This window comes from Nothobranchius furzeri, chromosome 1 (genome assembly GCF_043380555.1).
Source record: "Nothobranchius furzeri strain GRZ-AD chromosome 1, NfurGRZ-RIMD1, whole genome shotgun sequence".
Taxonomy (NCBI): Eukaryota; Metazoa; Chordata; class Actinopteri; order Cyprinodontiformes; family Nothobranchiidae; genus Nothobranchius; species Nothobranchius furzeri.
The window spans coordinates 38100013-38117980 of NC_091741.1; the positions used below are offsets into that span (position 1 = coordinate 38100013).

The 17968-nt window shown below is 43.0% G+C and overlaps 2 protein-coding genes across 5 annotated transcripts in view; both read left to right on the forward strand.

The window, feature by feature from the left end:
• Positions 1–383: 383 nt before the first annotated feature.
• Positions 384–6498, forward strand: slc35e3 (solute carrier family 35 member E3). The gene is made up of 9 exons (XM_070546323.1): positions 384–524; positions 2445–2914; positions 3014–3124; positions 3214–3273; positions 4637–4735; positions 4908–4990; positions 5950–6034; positions 6121–6218; positions 6290–6498. Exons 2-9 carry the CDS (start codon positions 2513–2515, stop codon positions 6309–6311), a joined length of 960 nt encoding a protein of 319 aa, XP_070402424.1. The 5' UTR covers positions 384–524; positions 2445–2512; the 3' UTR covers positions 6312–6498.
• A 2020-nt stretch (positions 6499–8518) lies between these two features.
• The window catches only part of upf2 (UPF2 regulator of nonsense mediated mRNA decay), a 34535-nt gene continuing 25085 nt past the window's right edge, over positions 8519–17968 (forward strand). For all 4 annotated transcript variants that reach the window (XM_070546191.1, XM_070546228.1, XM_070546144.1 and 1 more), the window contains exons 1-11: positions 8519–8613; positions 10547–10912; positions 11586–12365; positions 12441–12601; positions 13815–14006; positions 14077–14226; positions 14502–14605; positions 15951–16036; positions 16190–16298; positions 16466–16579; positions 16715–16831. In XM_070546191.1, coding sequence (XP_070402292.1) covers positions 10548–10912; positions 11586–12365; positions 12441–12601; positions 13815–14006; positions 14077–14226; positions 14502–14605; positions 15951–16036; positions 16190–16298; positions 16466–16579; positions 16715–16831 — 2178 coding nt within the window. In that variant the 5' untranslated portion in view covers positions 8519–8613; position 10547. The remainder of the gene's footprint in view (positions 8614–10546; positions 10913–11585; positions 12366–12440; positions 12602–13814; positions 14007–14076; positions 14227–14501; positions 14606–15950; positions 16037–16189; positions 16299–16465; positions 16580–16714; positions 16832–17968) is intronic.

Here is a 17968-nt window from a genome sequence, read left to right on the forward strand (position 1 = left end):
TGTGTCATCAGCGTGAAAGTACATATTAGCATCCAACGCATTATGTCCTATGGCATTAAATACATAATGAACAAGGGGGGTCCCAAAACTGAACCCTGTGGCACTCCCTATTGAAAGTCATTGCAGTTATTCCATGTAAAAAAAAACTGGGAAGCTGCTTAAACCTGCATAAACATATATCTACTAGTTAGAACAACAGCAGCATTTGAATGAAACAAAAATAAAGGCTTCTTTTCCTGTCTGGTTTCTGGGCTAATTTTATTTTTCATAGTGGAGTGAGTCATCTTGGTGATATTTAATCTCTGCTCTTTGCGTCCTTCCGGTCCGCTTAACGGCGTTAGTTACGTAGGAAGCAGGAACACAGAAGGGCTCACCGCGGTGCTCTGGAGAACAGCGTTAAAACCCCACTTGTTACAGCCCCGGTACCGGTTCTGGAACCCCCGGCACCGGCAGGACAGGCTTTCAGGCCCGCTAGCTCCCGGGAGGAAGAGGGAAAGAGAGGGAAGATGGAGACCCCCTCCCAGGTAAAGTTTCCCCACTGCTGCGTGGCAGAATCACACAGACTCACGGAAAACGGATCGAATCAGCTACATTTATGCTGAATCACATGAAATAACAAGCTAACTATGGTTAAACCGACTCTAACTGCAGATTAGGATTTTAAGACGTAATAATTTAGTCAAGTTTTACCAGTTTTTATTAGAAATAACAGCTACAAAGTTGTCAAAGTTCTGCTAAATATTAGTAGTTCTGACATTTACGTTTACGAAGATAGGCTACTGTTTATTGCCATAGTCTCATTAAGGTTTACGTACCAGAGATGCACTGATTCCTGTTTTTTGGGGCCGATTCTGATTTCTGATTCATGTACATTTCTGGTATGCTGATGCCACTTTAGGCCAATTCTAATTTATTTACCAGAACAGAACAATTATTTTAGCTTTCTCTTTTGTTTCCGTAAAAATTCGGAAGGTTAGGTAAGATTCATATGGAGGTACACACATTATTGTGTGTGTGTGTGTGTGTGTGTGTGTGTGTGTGTGTGTGTGTGTGTGTGTGTGTGTGTGTGTTAAAAGATTAAAGTCCCGTAGTTGTTGCACACACTGCTGTGGTGAAAATTGTCCACGTCATCTGACCCAGCCCTGTGGGGGGCGATGAGCTGCAGTGGTGGCTGTGCTCGGGAACTTTGGTGGTTTAACCCCTCCCCCCTCCCCCAATCCAACCCCTTAAAGCCATAAAGCTGAGTGTAAAGCAGGGAGGCATTGGGTCCCATTGTGACCTCATCGGGTTTTGAACCATATGTCTCAGTCCCAGGGCGGACATTCTACCACCGGGCCACTGAGCTGGTGCGTGTGTTTGTTGGTGGGGGTGGCAGCACGTCCTCCTCATTTTTTCTTAAGACAGTTTTGGTCCATTCGTGATTTAATGCTTAATTTTACTGAAATGAGATAGAACTTTATGTAAACGAGGTCTAAGTGTAAAATCTGGTTTGTTGACCCCACCACCACTGCTCAAGCCACCCCACAAATACACACTCTGTTGCTTCTCTCTCTCTCTCTCTCTCTCTCTCTCTCTCGCGCTCTCTCTCGCTCTCTCTCATCTGTTATTGGTGTGTGATTCTGATCACCGGCAGTTTCATGAGGTTTCTATTTGTTTGTGCTTGATGTCTTAAAGAGCAAGTCACCCCCTACCAGATTCTTACTCAACTCCCACTTCCTGTTTAAAAAATGCAACAAATGCTGTTGCCTAGCAGACCGAGAGGGCGGAGCCGCTAACAAATACACACACAGGCTCACAATGACATTGTGACATCACATGGTACCAGCTAACGTTCTAGGTTACCTCTTAGCCAATAGCGATGGCAGATTTAAATTCAAATGCAGTGCAGAGTTTTTACCTGACGACGGCACAACACTGACAGTTTTAGGCAGAAAATTTAAATTTTAACTAAAATGCACTAAAGTGCAAAACTATTGACTACACGTGTCTGCAGCACCATTAGACACGCATTTATATAGTTTATCAGAAAAACAAGTGTATTTGGGGGTAACTTGTGCTTTAACTATGTCCAGCTCCTTGGTGTGTTGTCTTGGTCGTTAAAAGTGCTGCTCGAATAAAGCTGTCGTGAGGATTTATTGGTGCGTTTTTACTCTGGTGTACAACACTTGCAGTGCTAGCAGCAACAGATCTTTTTACTTGCAGACATTTTCAGGCTGATCGGAAATTCAGTAAATGTTTTTGTTTGGCATCAGCAGACTGAGGAGTTTAAGTTGGTATTGGCCCTCAACAACATTGGGTGAACCAAATACATAATGTTTACATAAATAATATTGCATAAAGAATACATCATGTGTTTTGATATAAAATAATCCAGAATGAGGAACTTGTGTTCAGTTTCTTTATTTGTTCATTTAGAATGAAAGGCTTTCTCTCTCTCTCTGCAGCGTGAACACCTTATTTAAGTTTAACTAAACTCTTCTGGACAAAGTTAAGCTCAGACCCTCCTTCCACCATGACCGGGCAGATGTTCGGCTTTTCCGCCAACAGACGCATCATCGCTGGCCTGCTGGTCAACCTCCTGTCCTCCATTTGCATCGTCTTCATCAACAAATGGATCTATGTCCACTACGGCTTCCCCAACATGACTTTAACCCTCGTCCATTTTGTAGTCACCTGGCTGGGACTCTATATCTGCCAAAAAATGGACATTTTTTCTCCAAAGAACCTTCCAGTGCGCCGGATTGTGTGGCTGGCGCTCAGCTTCTGTGGGTTTGTGGCGTTCACCAACCTCTCCCTGCAGAACAACTCGATAGGAACGTACCAGCTGGCCAAAGCCATGACCACGCCCGTCATCATCCTCATCCAGACCACGTACTACAAGAAGACCTTCTCCACCAAGATTAAACTGACACTGGTGAGGAAACATTGCCTCTGATCAAAGCAGATGATTGGAGACTAGGTTCGTCGTCCTGGATAAAATTTTCTTTTTTTTTTTTTTTCCATTTCGTTTTAGGTGCCCATAACTTTAGGGGTGATGCTGAACTCCTACTACGATGTTCGGTTCAATCTGTTGGGGTTGGTGTTTGCTAGTCTGGGAGTTCTGGTGACATCACTTTATCAAGTGGTAAATAAACACGCAGGCTAAAAAAACCAGAACTAGCTGGTTTTCACGAATCTAACAAGATTTTCTGTCCCTGTCTCCCGCCCTCCCAGTGGGTGGGGGCTAAACAACATGAGCTCCAGGTGAACTCCATGCAGCTCCTGTACTACCAGGTGAGTCACGAACAGGTGATAAACTGATTTATTGGTACCAACCAGAGATTGCCTCCTGCTCTGTAGCTCCTCACAGAGACTCCTTAATGTTTTTATTGTTTCACGTTTATTAAGTTATTAAAAAGCTTCTTTTCTTGGCTTAAAACCAGATTTGTTCAATTTTATTTCATTTTGTTCTCGTTTTTGTCTGGATCTGGACTTGGGACATATTGGGCTTGAGTCTTTGATTTGGACCTTAATGAAGACACACTTTTCCTAATAATTTCATACTCTTGTGGATCAGGATCATGTAATGCTGTGGCAGGTCGCTGTAACATTTAAGAAGAAGAAGAAAATATCATTTCTATAGCGCCTCTCAAGATAAAAATCCCGAGGCGCTTCACAAAAACAAAAAATGTAAAATGTAAAAAAGAATTTAGAAAATGATTAAAAATATATTTAAAATGAGCAAAAATTCAGACAATTGTTATTAAAAATGTAAAGAAAGACAGAGAGTGAATAGGAAAGAGGGAAATCAGTGGATCCTGGGGAAGGTGGAATAGGTGGGGAGAGCAGAACAAGGAGAGGGTGATGAAGGTCCCACCAGAGCCTGAACAGGTGAGTTTAAAGGAGACCACTGAGTCCACTGATCTCAAGCTCAGGGGGAGAGAGGTCCAGAGTCTGGGGGCCACAGCAGCAGATGATCTGTCACCTTTGACCTTTATTCTGGTGCTGCACAACCAATAGGCTTTGATCACTGGACCCCAGGGACCTGCTGGAGGTGTAGGGACTAAGAAGATCACCAATGTAAGATGGTGCTTGTCCATGTAAGGCCCTATAGACCAGAACCAGGATCTAGAAATGAACCCTGAAGTTGACTGGCAGCCAGTGAAGCTGGAGGAGAAGCGGGTGAATCAACCCACAGTCGTATCTCTTGCTGGTCCCAGTGGTGGGTGGGTGGGTGGGGGTGCAGTGGGGAGCACTTTTGCCTCGCAGCCAAAGATTGCAGGTTTGAATCCTGGCTGCAGCCTCTGAGTGGAGTTGGAGTTTTGGGCACGTAATTCCTGACTCCAAAACCTTCATGTTTGGAGTGTTTGTAGTGGGAGTAGAGACCCACAAAAGGATGCTAAATGTTTACAGAACATGTTTCCTTTAATGTCATTTGATTTGACTCAGAAGCCCCCGACTTCAGCTTTTGGGTTATTTAGGACTTTTTAACCCTTTAACCAGCAGGATAGCCGTAGAACACATTTTAGCCCCAACTTCTTATTGAGCACAAAGTGACTTTTACCTTTATTTGATATACTTTTGTCTTTATTGGTGCTTGGTTTCATGTTACTTCTCTAACATTGTTTGTTTTGAGTGATTTTGCTGTTTTTTCCAGGCTCCTCTGTCGTCAGCGTTCCTCCTCGGCATCATTCCCATGTTTGAGCCTCTGAGTGGAGACGGGGGGATATTTGGACCATGGTCTCTTCCTGCTCTGGTCAGATTCATAAAACACTTCAGTAACACAAACACGCCGGCAGCTGCCTGCTTTTACTTACCGGTTTTATTCTGGCTGTGAGAATAAAGCAGAGTGACATGTTGAACAGCTGCCTTTATTCAGGATTTCATCCTAAAGTCTGGTGGATATAGCTGTTTGTCTTTCTGTCCAGATGACCGTCCTGTTCTCAGGTGTGGTGGCGTTCCTGGTCAACCTGTCGATTTACTGGATCATTGGGAACACCTCGGCTGTCACGTATCCTTCATTTACACAGAAACAAAAACACTCTGGACTCTAAAGGGTTAAAAGATGGAGTTTTATTTTGAAAGGAGCATAATTGCCAAATTAATTTTGACAATTTCTCTTCTGAAGGTTTAAGAGCTTTTGATTTGAGTTGTCTAGTGGGGTTTCCTTCGGAAGGATGTTTGGTTTAACCCTAACCTTTTAACATCACTTATGCTGATTAAAGACACTCAGAACTTAAAGAGCAAGTCACCCCCGTCCAGAGTATTACTTCCTGTTGGAAAAATGCAACAAATGCTGTTGCCTAGCAGACTGAGAGGGCGGAGCCGCTAACAAATACACACACACACACAGGCTCACAACGACATTGTGACATCATATGGTACCAGCTAACGTTCTAGGGTACCTCTTAGCCAATAGCAATGGCAGATTTAAATTCAAATGCAGTGCAGAGTTTTTACCTGACAACGGCACAACACTGATAGTTTTAGGCAGAAAATTAAAATTTTAACTAAAATGCACTAAAGTGCAAAACTGTTGACTACACGTGTCTGCAACACGATTAGACACTCATTTATATAGTTTATCAGAAGAATAAGCTGATTTGGGGGTGACTTGCTCTTTGAGGATTAACGGAAGATCTTTGTGAGTTTTAGTGCGTCCCCTTAAGGTGTTTTTTATTCATTTGTTTTGTGGCAATGATAAGAAATTTCTTGTCATGAAACAATGTTTTTTAATTCTTGATTTTTACCTAATATTTTTAAGCTGGTAGTTTTAATATTTAATAACCTGTTGCAGCAGAAAGATAATCGCCCGTGCAGTAATTATCCAATAGGAGGCTCCTACCTGTTTGCTTAGTTAAATCAAGGTGGAGACTTTTTATCTGTACTTTACAAATAATATTTTAAAGTCATTGAACTGTGGATGGAATTTCAGATATTTTTTCTTGTCATCTTGACTCAAACAATCAGCTACAACATGTTTGGTCATTTTAAGTTTTGCATCACTCTGACTGGAGGATACCTGCTCTTCCACGAGCCGCTTTCACTCAACCAGGTGATTTGTTTCTCCCTCTCTGTGGTTTGAAGCTATATTGTTGTTATTTCCACCTAAACCTCGAGTCCCCCCTGTGTGTGACTCAGGCGTTGGGGATCCTTTGCACCCTGGCAGGAATCCTGTCCTACACTCACTTCAAGCTGGTGGAACAGGAGGAGGGGAAGAGCCGCCTCGCTCAGAGACCGTAGGCTGACCAGCCTGAATCCGCTGTGCAGAGTTCTGTGTTCAGAGTTTAATTATGGTTTTACTCTTCAGAAACTCTGATCTTAACGTCTGAAAGGGAACTGAGGCTCGTTTCGCACACAGCTGGACTTCATCGGATGGTAAAATGAAATGCAGTGTTTATGAATCCTGAATCCAGCCCAACAAACTCATCAGCTCAGTTTCCATCACCTTTTTTCTACATATAGCAGGACAGGAGAGTCACTGAGTTGTTCATTTCTATTGCAAACAAGCAGACGGCAACACCTTTATGTGTTCGACAGGCTTTCAAAAGCCGTTAACTGCTGGAGACAGACTTGGCCTTCAGAATAAAAGAATGAAGCTTAGCTTTATAAAGTGTTATGGTGTTCGGTTTCGATTAGCAAACAAAATCAGAACTTGATGATGGTGGTTTGACCCCCCAAATCCAACGCCTTAATGCTGTGTGTCAAGCAGGAAGGTAGTGAGTCCCATTTTTTCTACGTCTTTGGAATGACCCGACCAGGAATCGAACCCCGATCTCCCAGACTAGGGGCGGACACTCTACCACTGGGACACTGAGCTGGTCATTCTAAATGGTAAATGGCCTGGATTTGATATAGCACATTCTAGAGTCCTGGAACCCCCCAAGGTGCTTTACAACACACTCAGTCATTCACTCATTCACACACTGATGGTGATGAGCTACAATGTAGCCACAGCTGCCGTTGGGCGCACTGACAGGCGAAGCTGCCGAGCACTGGCGCCACCGGTCCTTCTGATCACCACCAGCAGGCAACGTGGGTTAAGTGTCTTGCCCAAGGACACAACGACAGCGACTGACTGAGTGGGGCTCGAACCTGCAACCTTCTGATTACGGGGCGAACACTTAACTCCCTGTGCCACCGTCGCCCTAAAACGACTGTTGGTGTTTTATTAACCTCTACATTGCTCTCAGCTCTGCATTACAAAGTTATTCCAGCTGGTACGATGATCATATTTCAGCAGAAAGTTCTCTGGGCTGCGTAGGAAGTGTTAACTGCAGGAGCTCTTTGCAAATATAAGGTGAGTTTATTCAACGGGCTAACTGCAGATCTGACCAGCTTCTCCCACAACATCCACAGATCTGAACAATCACTTTATTACTTTGACAAGAAAATGCTAATGTAGTGAGCTAGGCAATCTGAAAATTAGAGTAATTTTTGTTTTGTTTTCTTTTGTCATCATCAACCCTCCCTGAATTAGAAACATTTCAGCACTAAATAAAACACAACTAGACTTTATTTTTCCACTTTCCTCGTTTTTCTTGGTTTTACTTTTCCCCCTAGACATCCTGTCTTGTCTGACCTAAACATGCATCTTATCAGAAGTGCCTGGAATGAAGGGTTTACGCAGTCCACATTCAAGCTTGTTTTTGTGTCCTTTACACTGAAGTTATGTTGTATTTATTCGACGACACATCTAGCGCATTATTTATCTCCGCCTTCCCAAAGTTCAGATTTATGAAGAAAGCACCAAAACAAGTTATTTTAATAATGTTACTCAAAGCTGTTGGATGAGTTTATCTCTGCTTCATGAATGAACTGATTTCATAGTAAGAATGTTGGCTGTTGTTGGGTTGTTGTTTAAAGTCGTTTAAATTGTTTAAAGTCTGAAACATTTCATTTTCTGGATGTGTGTAGTTTCACTTATTGCTGCTGTAACAATCTGTTTTGACAAAAAAAAGTTTCTGAACTTAATTGTTAGAATTTTTCATCATTTACAACATTTCAGATGTGTTTTATATCTCTGTGAAGGACCTGAACCTTCACCTTGATCCAGCTGGCGGTCAGTCTGATGATCAGTCAGAAGGGTTTGGCAATTTTTTTTTTTTGAAAAGTGTAATGGTGGTGAATAAACGGCGTAAGTAAACCTTCAGTTTTATGTGTTGTATTTTAATTACATTTAGCAACATTTTTACACCAAGATGTTGCTGCGAATGCAGCAGCAGAATTGTGGAAGGAAAAAACAACCGATTGTGTAAAGAAACAAAATATTAAATTATGTTTGTGGATAAGATGTAAAAAATATAGAATTAATGTGGTATAAACATAAATATGTGAATGAGTGAGTTAAACGTTGCTTCCTCCCGCCAACAGCTCCGCTGTTAAATGATAAGCAGCTGCCTGGATTGCCGGTTAAATAAAATAATGGAGTGTGCTAAAATATCTCTCCTCTATTCACACACTACACTAATGCTTGTGTACAGCATTACCGGTAATTTCAACCGGCTTAAATGTTGGTTTTTGATTTTTTGTTGTATTTTCAGTAAGGCAAATCTTGGGAGACCAATCGGAAAGGGTCCTGTTTCAGTTTACAGGGAAATTGTTTACCGATGTTTGTTTTGGTGTCATTTGTAGGTAAGATTTTTCCATTCTGCCGCAAGATGATTGTAAATGTTATTTATTTTCTCTTTGTTTTATTCATTATCTTACAAATAATATCGGAACCGCTAAGTGCACGTAGTATCGGTAGCTAAACGTTTGTTAACATCGTTTTCATCAATTCATTAGCTATCGCTAATGCTAGTTCATGTTTTGTTGTTTATGTATGTGTATGGTAATTGTGAAAAATGTTAACGTTAAAGTTGGTTAAAATGCCTTTTAGTCGAAGCGCAGTTGTGAGTCACCTCGTTAACTCTTGAGAGAGTTAATATTTTTATGACAAACACGTAAAGCTAAGGACGACGCTAACCTATGGTCACGATGCGAATGGAGGAAGTTACGCTTAGACGTTTGCCATGTCCAAAAATATTAAATTATCAGTCCCCAAATCCATCAGCTGTTAGATTTTTATTTGTGCATTGCAAAAAATAAAGGTGACAGACTTTCAGTGATAGATATGTAATTTAAAAGATTTATAGATTGTGGTTTCTGTAGTTTTAGGAGCCACAAACGTCGTGAAAACTTGCTTTACTGCGTTATGAAATATTTTCTATAAACCTATGACGTAATTCAGCGGTTGCTCGTGATGCTTGTATATCTAATATGTGTATTTCTGCAACACACGAGTAACCACACAATTATCTGATACTAGGGACAAAACATGAAATGGCAGGCAACACGGGCGTTTATTAATCTAACAAATCGTTATTTTCCCAGATTAGGAGTCACTTTCTTGAGAAGTTTGGTTTCAGTGTTTCACATTTCACATAATTATTTTGCATCAAGTCTAAATTAAAGGGCAAGTCATTCCCTACCAGAGTATTAACTCCGCTCCCACATCCTGTTTGAAAAATGCTGTTGCCTAGCAGACCGAGAGGGCAGAGCCGCTAACAAACACACACACACACACACACAGGCTCACAACAACATTGTGACATCATATGGTACCAGCTAATGTTCTAAGGTACCTCTTAGCCAATAGCGATGGCAGATTTAAATTCAAATGCAGTGCAGAAATTTTACCTGACAACGGCACAACACTGACCGTTTTAGGCAGAAGATTAAAATTTGAACTAAAATGCACTAAAGTGCAAAACTATTGACTACACGTGTCTGCAGCACGATTAGTCACGCATTTATATAGTTTATCAGAAAATAAAGTTTATTTCGGGGTGACTTGCTCTTTAAACAAACAGAAACACTGAATTGTATTTTAATCTTTTTTTATATTTCAAGTGATTGAAATATTTCTGGAGTTTTTCCAAACTTTCTACACTGTTAACAAATCAGATTCAATGAAAATTAATTTTTTATAGTGCAGTGAAGACAACAGCTGATGGATCCTGTTATTGTCTGGTTTCAGAAAAGGGGCAACATTTTGGCTTTTTTTTCTCTGTTATACCAAACTTGAACTAATTGTGACACCTGTCACTTGTGTTTATTAATTTCCACTGACACTTTCTCGTTTTAGAAAGTAATCAACCATAAGAACTTGCACACAATTTGTAAAAATATGCTGCAGATGCATCCTTACATGCTACATACCCTTTTGGACCAAGAAACACTTAGCAGATAAAAGTATTGGGCTTATAAGGTTACAGGCAGGTTTTTATTTCTTTTTCCTTTTTTTTTAATAACTTTATGTTTATTTGTCTTATTTTAATGCCTTAAAATCTTGGCAGTTGCAAAAATGGGCAAAACTTATTTTAAAAACTTTTACTAATGTTTATCATCTAGGCTGCAAACATTGATTTAATATTGAACAAAGGCTCTTCTAGGAAGGTTATTTTTGTGTTTTCCTATTTTATTTAATGGAGTCAGTTACAGGACGTTAATATTTACTCACATATGTGATCAACAAAGTATTTTTAAACTACCTGAAATTACTCTTTTTCTAATTTGTCCTCAGCATGCCTGCTGAAAGCAAGCGATCAGTAAACATGGATGAGAAAGACGTCGGCTCCTTCAGCAGCACAGAAAAGGAGGACAGGGAGGCAGAGAGGAGGCCGCCGTTGGCCCGTGACAAAGTCAAAGACGAGGCTAAAGCAAGTGGTAAAAAAGACTGCAACAAGGAGGAGAAGAAAAAGCGCCTAGAGGAGGAAAAGAAGAAGAAAGAAGAAAAGGAGAAAAAGAAGAAGGAGGAGGAGAAACAGAAAGCAGAGCAGGAGCAGAAGATGAAGGAGGAGGAGGAGAAGAGGCAGCATGAGGAGCAGGAGAGAAAACTTCAAGAGGAGGAGGCTAAACGACAGCGTGAGGAGGAGGCGGCTCTCCTCAAGTAAGTGAACAACTCTGGTATGAAGCTTCATACTTTAATCGGAATCAGAAGGTTTTATTGCCATATGTGCGAGAAATTACAACATTAGCAGATTGCTGCGGTACTTGGTGTAAAAATGAAAGTTAAAAATAAGGAGTAAGCAAATATAGGAAGTAAGATTATAATCATTATGAGATGATAATATAAAGTGGTAATAATTAGATAGATGGCTACTGTGTAGGTACTAATCAGAACGGAACAGTTCAGGTAAAAACACAACACCGGGTCATGTGACTGAAACAAGCGACTGGAGTGGGCAGCCCTAGGATTGTCGTTCATGAGTCCAACTGCAGAGGGGAAGAAACTGTTCTTGTGGCGAGAGCTTCTGGTCCGAATGGATCTGAACCTCCCTCCAGATGGGCGCGAGTCCAAAAGACTGTCCAGGGTGACACGGATCAGCTGTTACTCAACCTGCACTCCTCAATGTCCTGGAGGTGTGCACTCACAGTCAGGGTCCCATTAGTCATCACACACTGGTGAAATTCATTTCACCCATGACTGATTTTCTTCTTCAGAGTCATTATGACACAAAAATAACATGCTGTTGTTGTTGTTTTTGCTTTTGTCTGTTTATAAATGATGATTTTACTCTTATTTTTACTTTCTGTCTCGCGTGTTCTCTTCATCCTCACAGAGAAAAGGACGAAGGTCATCAGCTGCACCAAGAAGCTTGGGAGCGCCATCAGTCGAGGAAGGAGCTGCGCTGTAAGAACCAGAACGCCCACGAGAGTCGGCCCGAGGAGGCCTTCTTCTGCCGGCTGGACTCCAGCCTGAAAAAGAACACGGCCTTTGTGAAGAAGCTGCGCACGCTTACCGAACAGCAGCGAGACACGCTCTCCAATGACTTTGCGTCCCTCAACCTCAGCAAGTACATCGGTGAGGCCGTCAGCTCCGTTGTGGAGGCCAAGCTGAAGATCTCTGACGTTGGCTGCGCGGTCCATCTGTGCTCCCTGTTCCACCAGCGCTACGCCGAGTTCGCTCCGTTACTGCTTCAGGCGTGGAAGAAGCATTTCGAGGCGAGGAAGGAGGACAAGGCGCCCAACGTGAGCAAACTGCGCACAGACCTGCGATTCATCGCGGAGCTCACCATCGTCGGCCTCTTCACAGACAAAGAAGGCCTGTCGCTCATTTATGAGCAACTGAAGAGCATCATTGGAACGGACCGGGAGACACACACGCACGTCTCGGTGGTGATCAGCTTCTGCAAGCACTGTGGCGACGACATTGCCGGTCTGGTCCCTAGAAAGGTGAAGCTGGCAGCTGAGAAGTTCGGCTTGACCTTCCCTCCTAGCGAAATAATCAGCGTGGAGAAGCAGCAGCCGTTCCAGAACCTCCTGAGGGAGTACTTCACGTCCCTCACCAAACATCTGAAGAAGGACCACCGAGAGCTGCAGAACATTGAGAGGCAGAACCGGTCAGATGGCTTCTGGGGTGTTGTTTTAGGTTCTTTTCTCTGAATGAACCGAAACCTTCTTTTTTGGTTTTTCAGGCGTATATTACATTCCAAAGGTGAGCTGAGTGAAGACCGACACAAACAGTACGAGGAGTTTGCCACGTCCTACCAGAAGCTGCTGGCCAACACTCAGACGCTGGCCGACCTGCTGGATGAAAACATGCCAGAGTTGCCGCAGGACAAGACGGTTCAGGAAGGTGTGTCTGAAAGAGTTCCAATGAAAATGAATTCCATATTAGGGTTGTCACGGTAACCGGTGTAGCGGTAAACCCCGGTAAAAAAGTTGACAATAATAATAACCGTCTTGTTTTTTTAAAACATATATTATCTCGGTGGATTACCGTGGCTGCGGTGTAGGCACGGTGACCCTTACCAGCCACCGTATCATCTGCTGAAGTTGCCGGCGGCACATGCGCGCTTTGTTGTTTACAACCAAAACTTTCTTGAAGCTAAAGCTGAAATAATGGCCAAAGGAGGAGACGGCAGTGCCCATGACATTTATTATCCCTCAAAGAAGACAAAGTGGGAAGTACGGGCATCTTTTGGATATCTGAAGAATGCCGAGGGACAGTTGATAGAAGACGGCTATCCTGTTTGCAGCACGTGCAGAAAAAGTGTCTGTGAAAGGCAGCAACGCTTCAAATCTCATGACACATCTGCGTGACCATCACCCACAACTCTACAGTCAACGCAAGGCAAGCTAACGTTAGCATTTTAGCTAAAATGCGTGATCCGAGGATTTGGGTTGAGGGAGAATGCAACGAGTCGCTATATAAAGCAGCCGCAGCGCCGCTACCTGCATATAAACCGTGTCGCGGACACCGCCATGTTGAAATGACGCTATGCATTACGGGGCTCCCAGGGGCAGATAAGAGTTGGTCTCTCTCCGAGAATAATTATGAATTTAACAACGATTACTGCCTGATGACATTTTCCCACATCTGCAAAGCTCACTGGAAGGACACAAACCGAGGACAATATTCTCCTGATATAGGGTTTATTACTCAAGTAAGGGTAAAAAAGTATCTGATTAGAAGGCTACTTGAGTACTGAGTATCATCTGATCTAATATATTTAAAATGATGACATCAAACAGACATAAAATAAGAAGTTATGGGTAAATATTGGTATTTTAAAGACTAAAGGGGAAATATGTAAACAAATAAACAAAATCATTACAAAATAACACATTTTAGGCTAAATTTAGACACAAACCGAGGACAATATTTTCCTGATATACAGGGTTTATTTAGTTGTGTGAAAATTTAACACGTTTAAAAAAATACCGCAATAATACCGAAAACCGTGATAATTTTGGTCACAATAACCGTGATGTTACATTTTCACACCGTGACAACCCTAGTCTCCACATAGAGCCGAACTTGTCCAACATGCTGTTTGTCCTCTCAGAGCACGGTCCTGGCATCGACATCTTCACCCCCGGTAAACCCGGAGATTACGAACTGGAAGGAGGAATCTGGGAGGACGAAGACGCTAAGAACTTTTACGAGAACCTGGTGGACCTGAAGGCTTTCATCCCTGCAATCCTCTTCAAGGACAATGAGAAGAGCAGCCAGAGCAAAGACAGAGATGACTCTAAAGGTACGTTTTATTCTTCTAAAGGTGATTAAAGAAAGGGACTTTATTCTGACTATTGAGTGGTTGTTGTCAGATGGTCAAGAGGGAAAGGAAGTGGCCAGCACCACAGAGGAACTGGAGCTGGAGTTGGAAAATCTCGACATCACAGATGAGCCTCTAGAGCTGGAAGGAGCAGAGGAGGTGGAGAATGAAGAACTGGCCAAAAAGCTGCTGGATGAACAAGGTGAGCCCCATCCCGCAGTAAAATCCTGTTAAAATCACACATTTACTCATAAATCTACTGATGTTCATCGTGATGTGTGTGATATGAGGTCTTATCTGCAGACCTGCTTTAGAACGTTGGTTCGATTTTACAAATTTAAGATTTAAGACGCCTGAGTTTTCAGATTACCACATTCCACCACCAGGAGGGAAGTAATCTGATGAAGGATTGTGAGACCTAACCTCCACTCTTGTTTTTTATCATGTTTACTTGATTCTTATTGTTTATTTGAGCAGAGCAAGAAGATGAGGAGGCGAGCACGGGGTCACACTTGAAGCTGATTGTGGATGCTTTCATCCAGCAGCTCCCCAACTGTGTCAACCGGGATCTCATAGACAAGGTGATGAAAAATAAACAAACGTTCCAGCCCTGCTTCTGTCTGATCTTGACCAGCAGGGCGTCTGTGTTTATTAAAAATGATCAGAAAACATCCAGAAACAAGCTAGAAGCAGGACGTGAACCCGTTGTTCTCCTGAACCCGACTGTTTGCTGCTCCTGAGTGTTTCTAGAGTCATCTCTAAAAGCTCCTGCAGCAGCATCCACTGCAGAACTTCTTCCAGACTTTCACAATAAGAGTCTCAAACAGATGTGTACACCTTAAAGTAAGGAGTTTTATCTGAGAACACGATTATTATGATATAATTAAACGTTTTTATAAGCGTTAGGAGTTTTGAAGCACTTGTCTGGTTGAGACTTTTATTTTGAAGGTTTAGACAGGGTATTCGGGGGTCCTTAAAAAGTCTTAAATTAGCGTTTCCAAAGGCCTTAAAAATCCTTAAAAATTACAAATAATCGTTAAATACAGTTTCCAAAGGTTTTAAATGACCAAAGACCCACTAAACAAGATTCTTTTATTTCTGTGAAATTTTAGTGAATTTCTAGTTAGTGTGGCCCAGAAAAAGGTCTTAAAAAGTCTTAAATTTGGCTCCCTTAACTCATTCGCTGCCAGCGTTTCTTGATCAGTAAAACCCGTCGCTTCCAGCGTTTCTTCCCGTTTTTACTTTTTGTTTAAGAGACGCAGAACGTTGCGCGCTAGGATGATGTCGACGCCAAAACAACCAAAACAAAGCGGAGACTCACCTCTTACATCAGGAAGAATCCACACGTTTCGAGCGTTATCCGTTCTTTCATAATCCGTTGTTGAATTGTGATCGGCAGAAGCTTTTCCGGTTCGCGCCTCACTTTTTTTACAGCAGCGGCCCAAAACGATCTCCTAACACATGGATGTTCTGCTTCCTGATCACGTGACGTGTGACGTACGCGGATGAAGATCGGCTTCAGAGCTGAGATGTTTTTTCTCACGGTGCGGGGGCTCGTCCGACGCCCACACAGTAAAAAAAATGCAAATGACGACTTTAGTCGTCATCGGCGGTGAACGAGTTAAACCTGCAGATACCCTGTTTAGAGGAAGTTCTTTGCTTCTCTGCAATCGAATGCTTAATAAGTTGTGAAGTTTAATTTATAAAATCATCTTTTGGGTACAGTAATACTAATAAATACAGCCAGGTCCTGGAAACAGGATTCAGACGTTGTTTTTGAATCTTCCTGTTGTTTTTGTTTTTTCTTCTCATTGATCCTAAAAGTCCTTCGTAAACCTCTGCTTCAGCCTGTAACGTAAACAACTTACAGAGAAGTTCACACCTGTAATTTTATCATATTTTTATTTACATTTTGGACTTTTTCAGGCTGCCATGGACTTCTGCATGAACATGAACACCAAATCTAACCGGAGGAAACTGGTCCGCGCGCTGTTCACCGTCCCCAGGCAGAGGTACCAGATGCTCTCTGAACAATGAATGAAACCAGAAAAGAAAAACGGAAGGTTTTGTGCAGACTATCAGGTGTCGTTTTGATACCTTAAGGCGCCACAAAGAGGTGCTGTCATCTGGAGTTTTGTTTTGAAGGTTGGTGACTCGTCTTGCAGGTTGGACCTCCTGCCGTTTTACTCTCGCCTGGTGGCAACGCTGCATCCCTGCATGTCGGACGTGGCCGAGGATCTGTGCTCCATGCTGAAGGGAGATTTCAGGTTCCACGTGGGTCCTTTTAGTTGTACCGTAGTTTAATAAAAGCAGTTCAGACACTAATCAGATTCACTTAAAAGGAACTTAAATGCCTCAAATAAAATATTTTGTTTGGTCGGTTCGTCATGTGGTGGTTTTCTCACGAGGGCGTCGTGAAGAAATTGAATTTGTGTTTTTAGATTCGAAAGAAGGACCAGATCAACATCGAGACGAAAAATAAAACGGTCCGATTCATCGGGGAGCTGGCCAAGTTCAAGATGTTCTCTAAGACGGACACGCTGCATTGTCTCAAGGTGGTTTTCTTCTTGATTTTGACTTATTGGTTTGTGTTAAACGTCCAGAGAAGCTGGACAAGAGCAGCTCACACCCGAGCTGTCGTGGTTCTCAACCAACAGAGATGTGAGATGAGTGTGTGTGTGTTTTTGCAGATGCTGCTGTCTGATTTCACTCATCACCACATCGAGATGGCGTGCACGCTCCTGGAGACCTGCGGCCACTTCCTGTTTAGATCACAAGACTCTCACCTGCGTACGAGCGTCCTGCTGGTCAGTACGAATCGTCCTCATCCTCTTAAGCCGGGCGGACACTGTGCGACTTTTTCACTCGCAGCGTTCAGCTTCAGCTCAAACTGTACGACTTCCTCGTAGGGCAGATCTCACGAGTCATGTGCTCACATTGTACGACCCAGTTCTCGCATGCGACCTGACTGCTCACACTGTACGTCTGGTAGCAACACGTCGGCCCTAAAATATGCTAAAAATAGCAGTTTTTACACAACACTTTTTTGTCTTGTTTTGCCTGTTGTCCTTCGGGAGTGCTGCAGGAGGACACACGGGGATTTATGGGGGTTGGATGAGGAAAACGAAATAAAGAAAGTAAATCTGTGTTTTGTGATCAGTTTAATTTAACATGAACACGACAAACACGCTTTCTTGACAATCTTTGTGAGTAAAAAAACGTGTAGAAAGTAAAATGAACAGCGTGTGTTATTAGGGAAATAGCGGGGAGCGGCGTTGATGCAGGATTGCGCATGCGCCGTGAGCGGTTCTGATACTTTTTGGGTCGCAGCTGCTCGCAGCGCCGCTTCAACAGTGCGATACCCTCACGAGGGACGAGCGAAATTTTAAACACGCCAGAAGTCCGTGCGACCTCACGACTGCTGATCGGCAGCTGGTCACGCGGTGTTAATGGCCTCTCGTAACCCCCTGTACACTACACGACCGCTCGGCGCAAAACTCGCCCCGATGTCGTGGATTCTCGCACGAGTGGAAAATCGGCTCAAAAAAGTGAAAAAGTCGCACAGTGTACGCCCGGCTTTACAGCAAACAGAAGTAAAATCTTCATTTTTGCTGGGATAGCAGCTCAGGAGGTGGAGCAGGTTGTCCAGTAATCTGAAGGTTGCAGGTTTGATCCCAGCTCTGACCAGAGAATACTGCTGTTGTGTCCTTGGGCAAGACACTTAACCCGCCTTGCCTGCTGGTGGTGGTCAGAGGGACCGGTGGCCTCGCCCCTGTTTTTGTCCCCCAGGGCAGCTGTGGCTACGTCGTAGCTCATCCTCACCAGCGTGTGAATGACCGAATGTGTCGTGAAGCGCCTTGGGGGGTTGTAGAACCCCAAGAAGGCGCTATACAAATACAGGCCATTTACCATCATTTTAGCTGATGGTGAGACCTTAGCTTCCC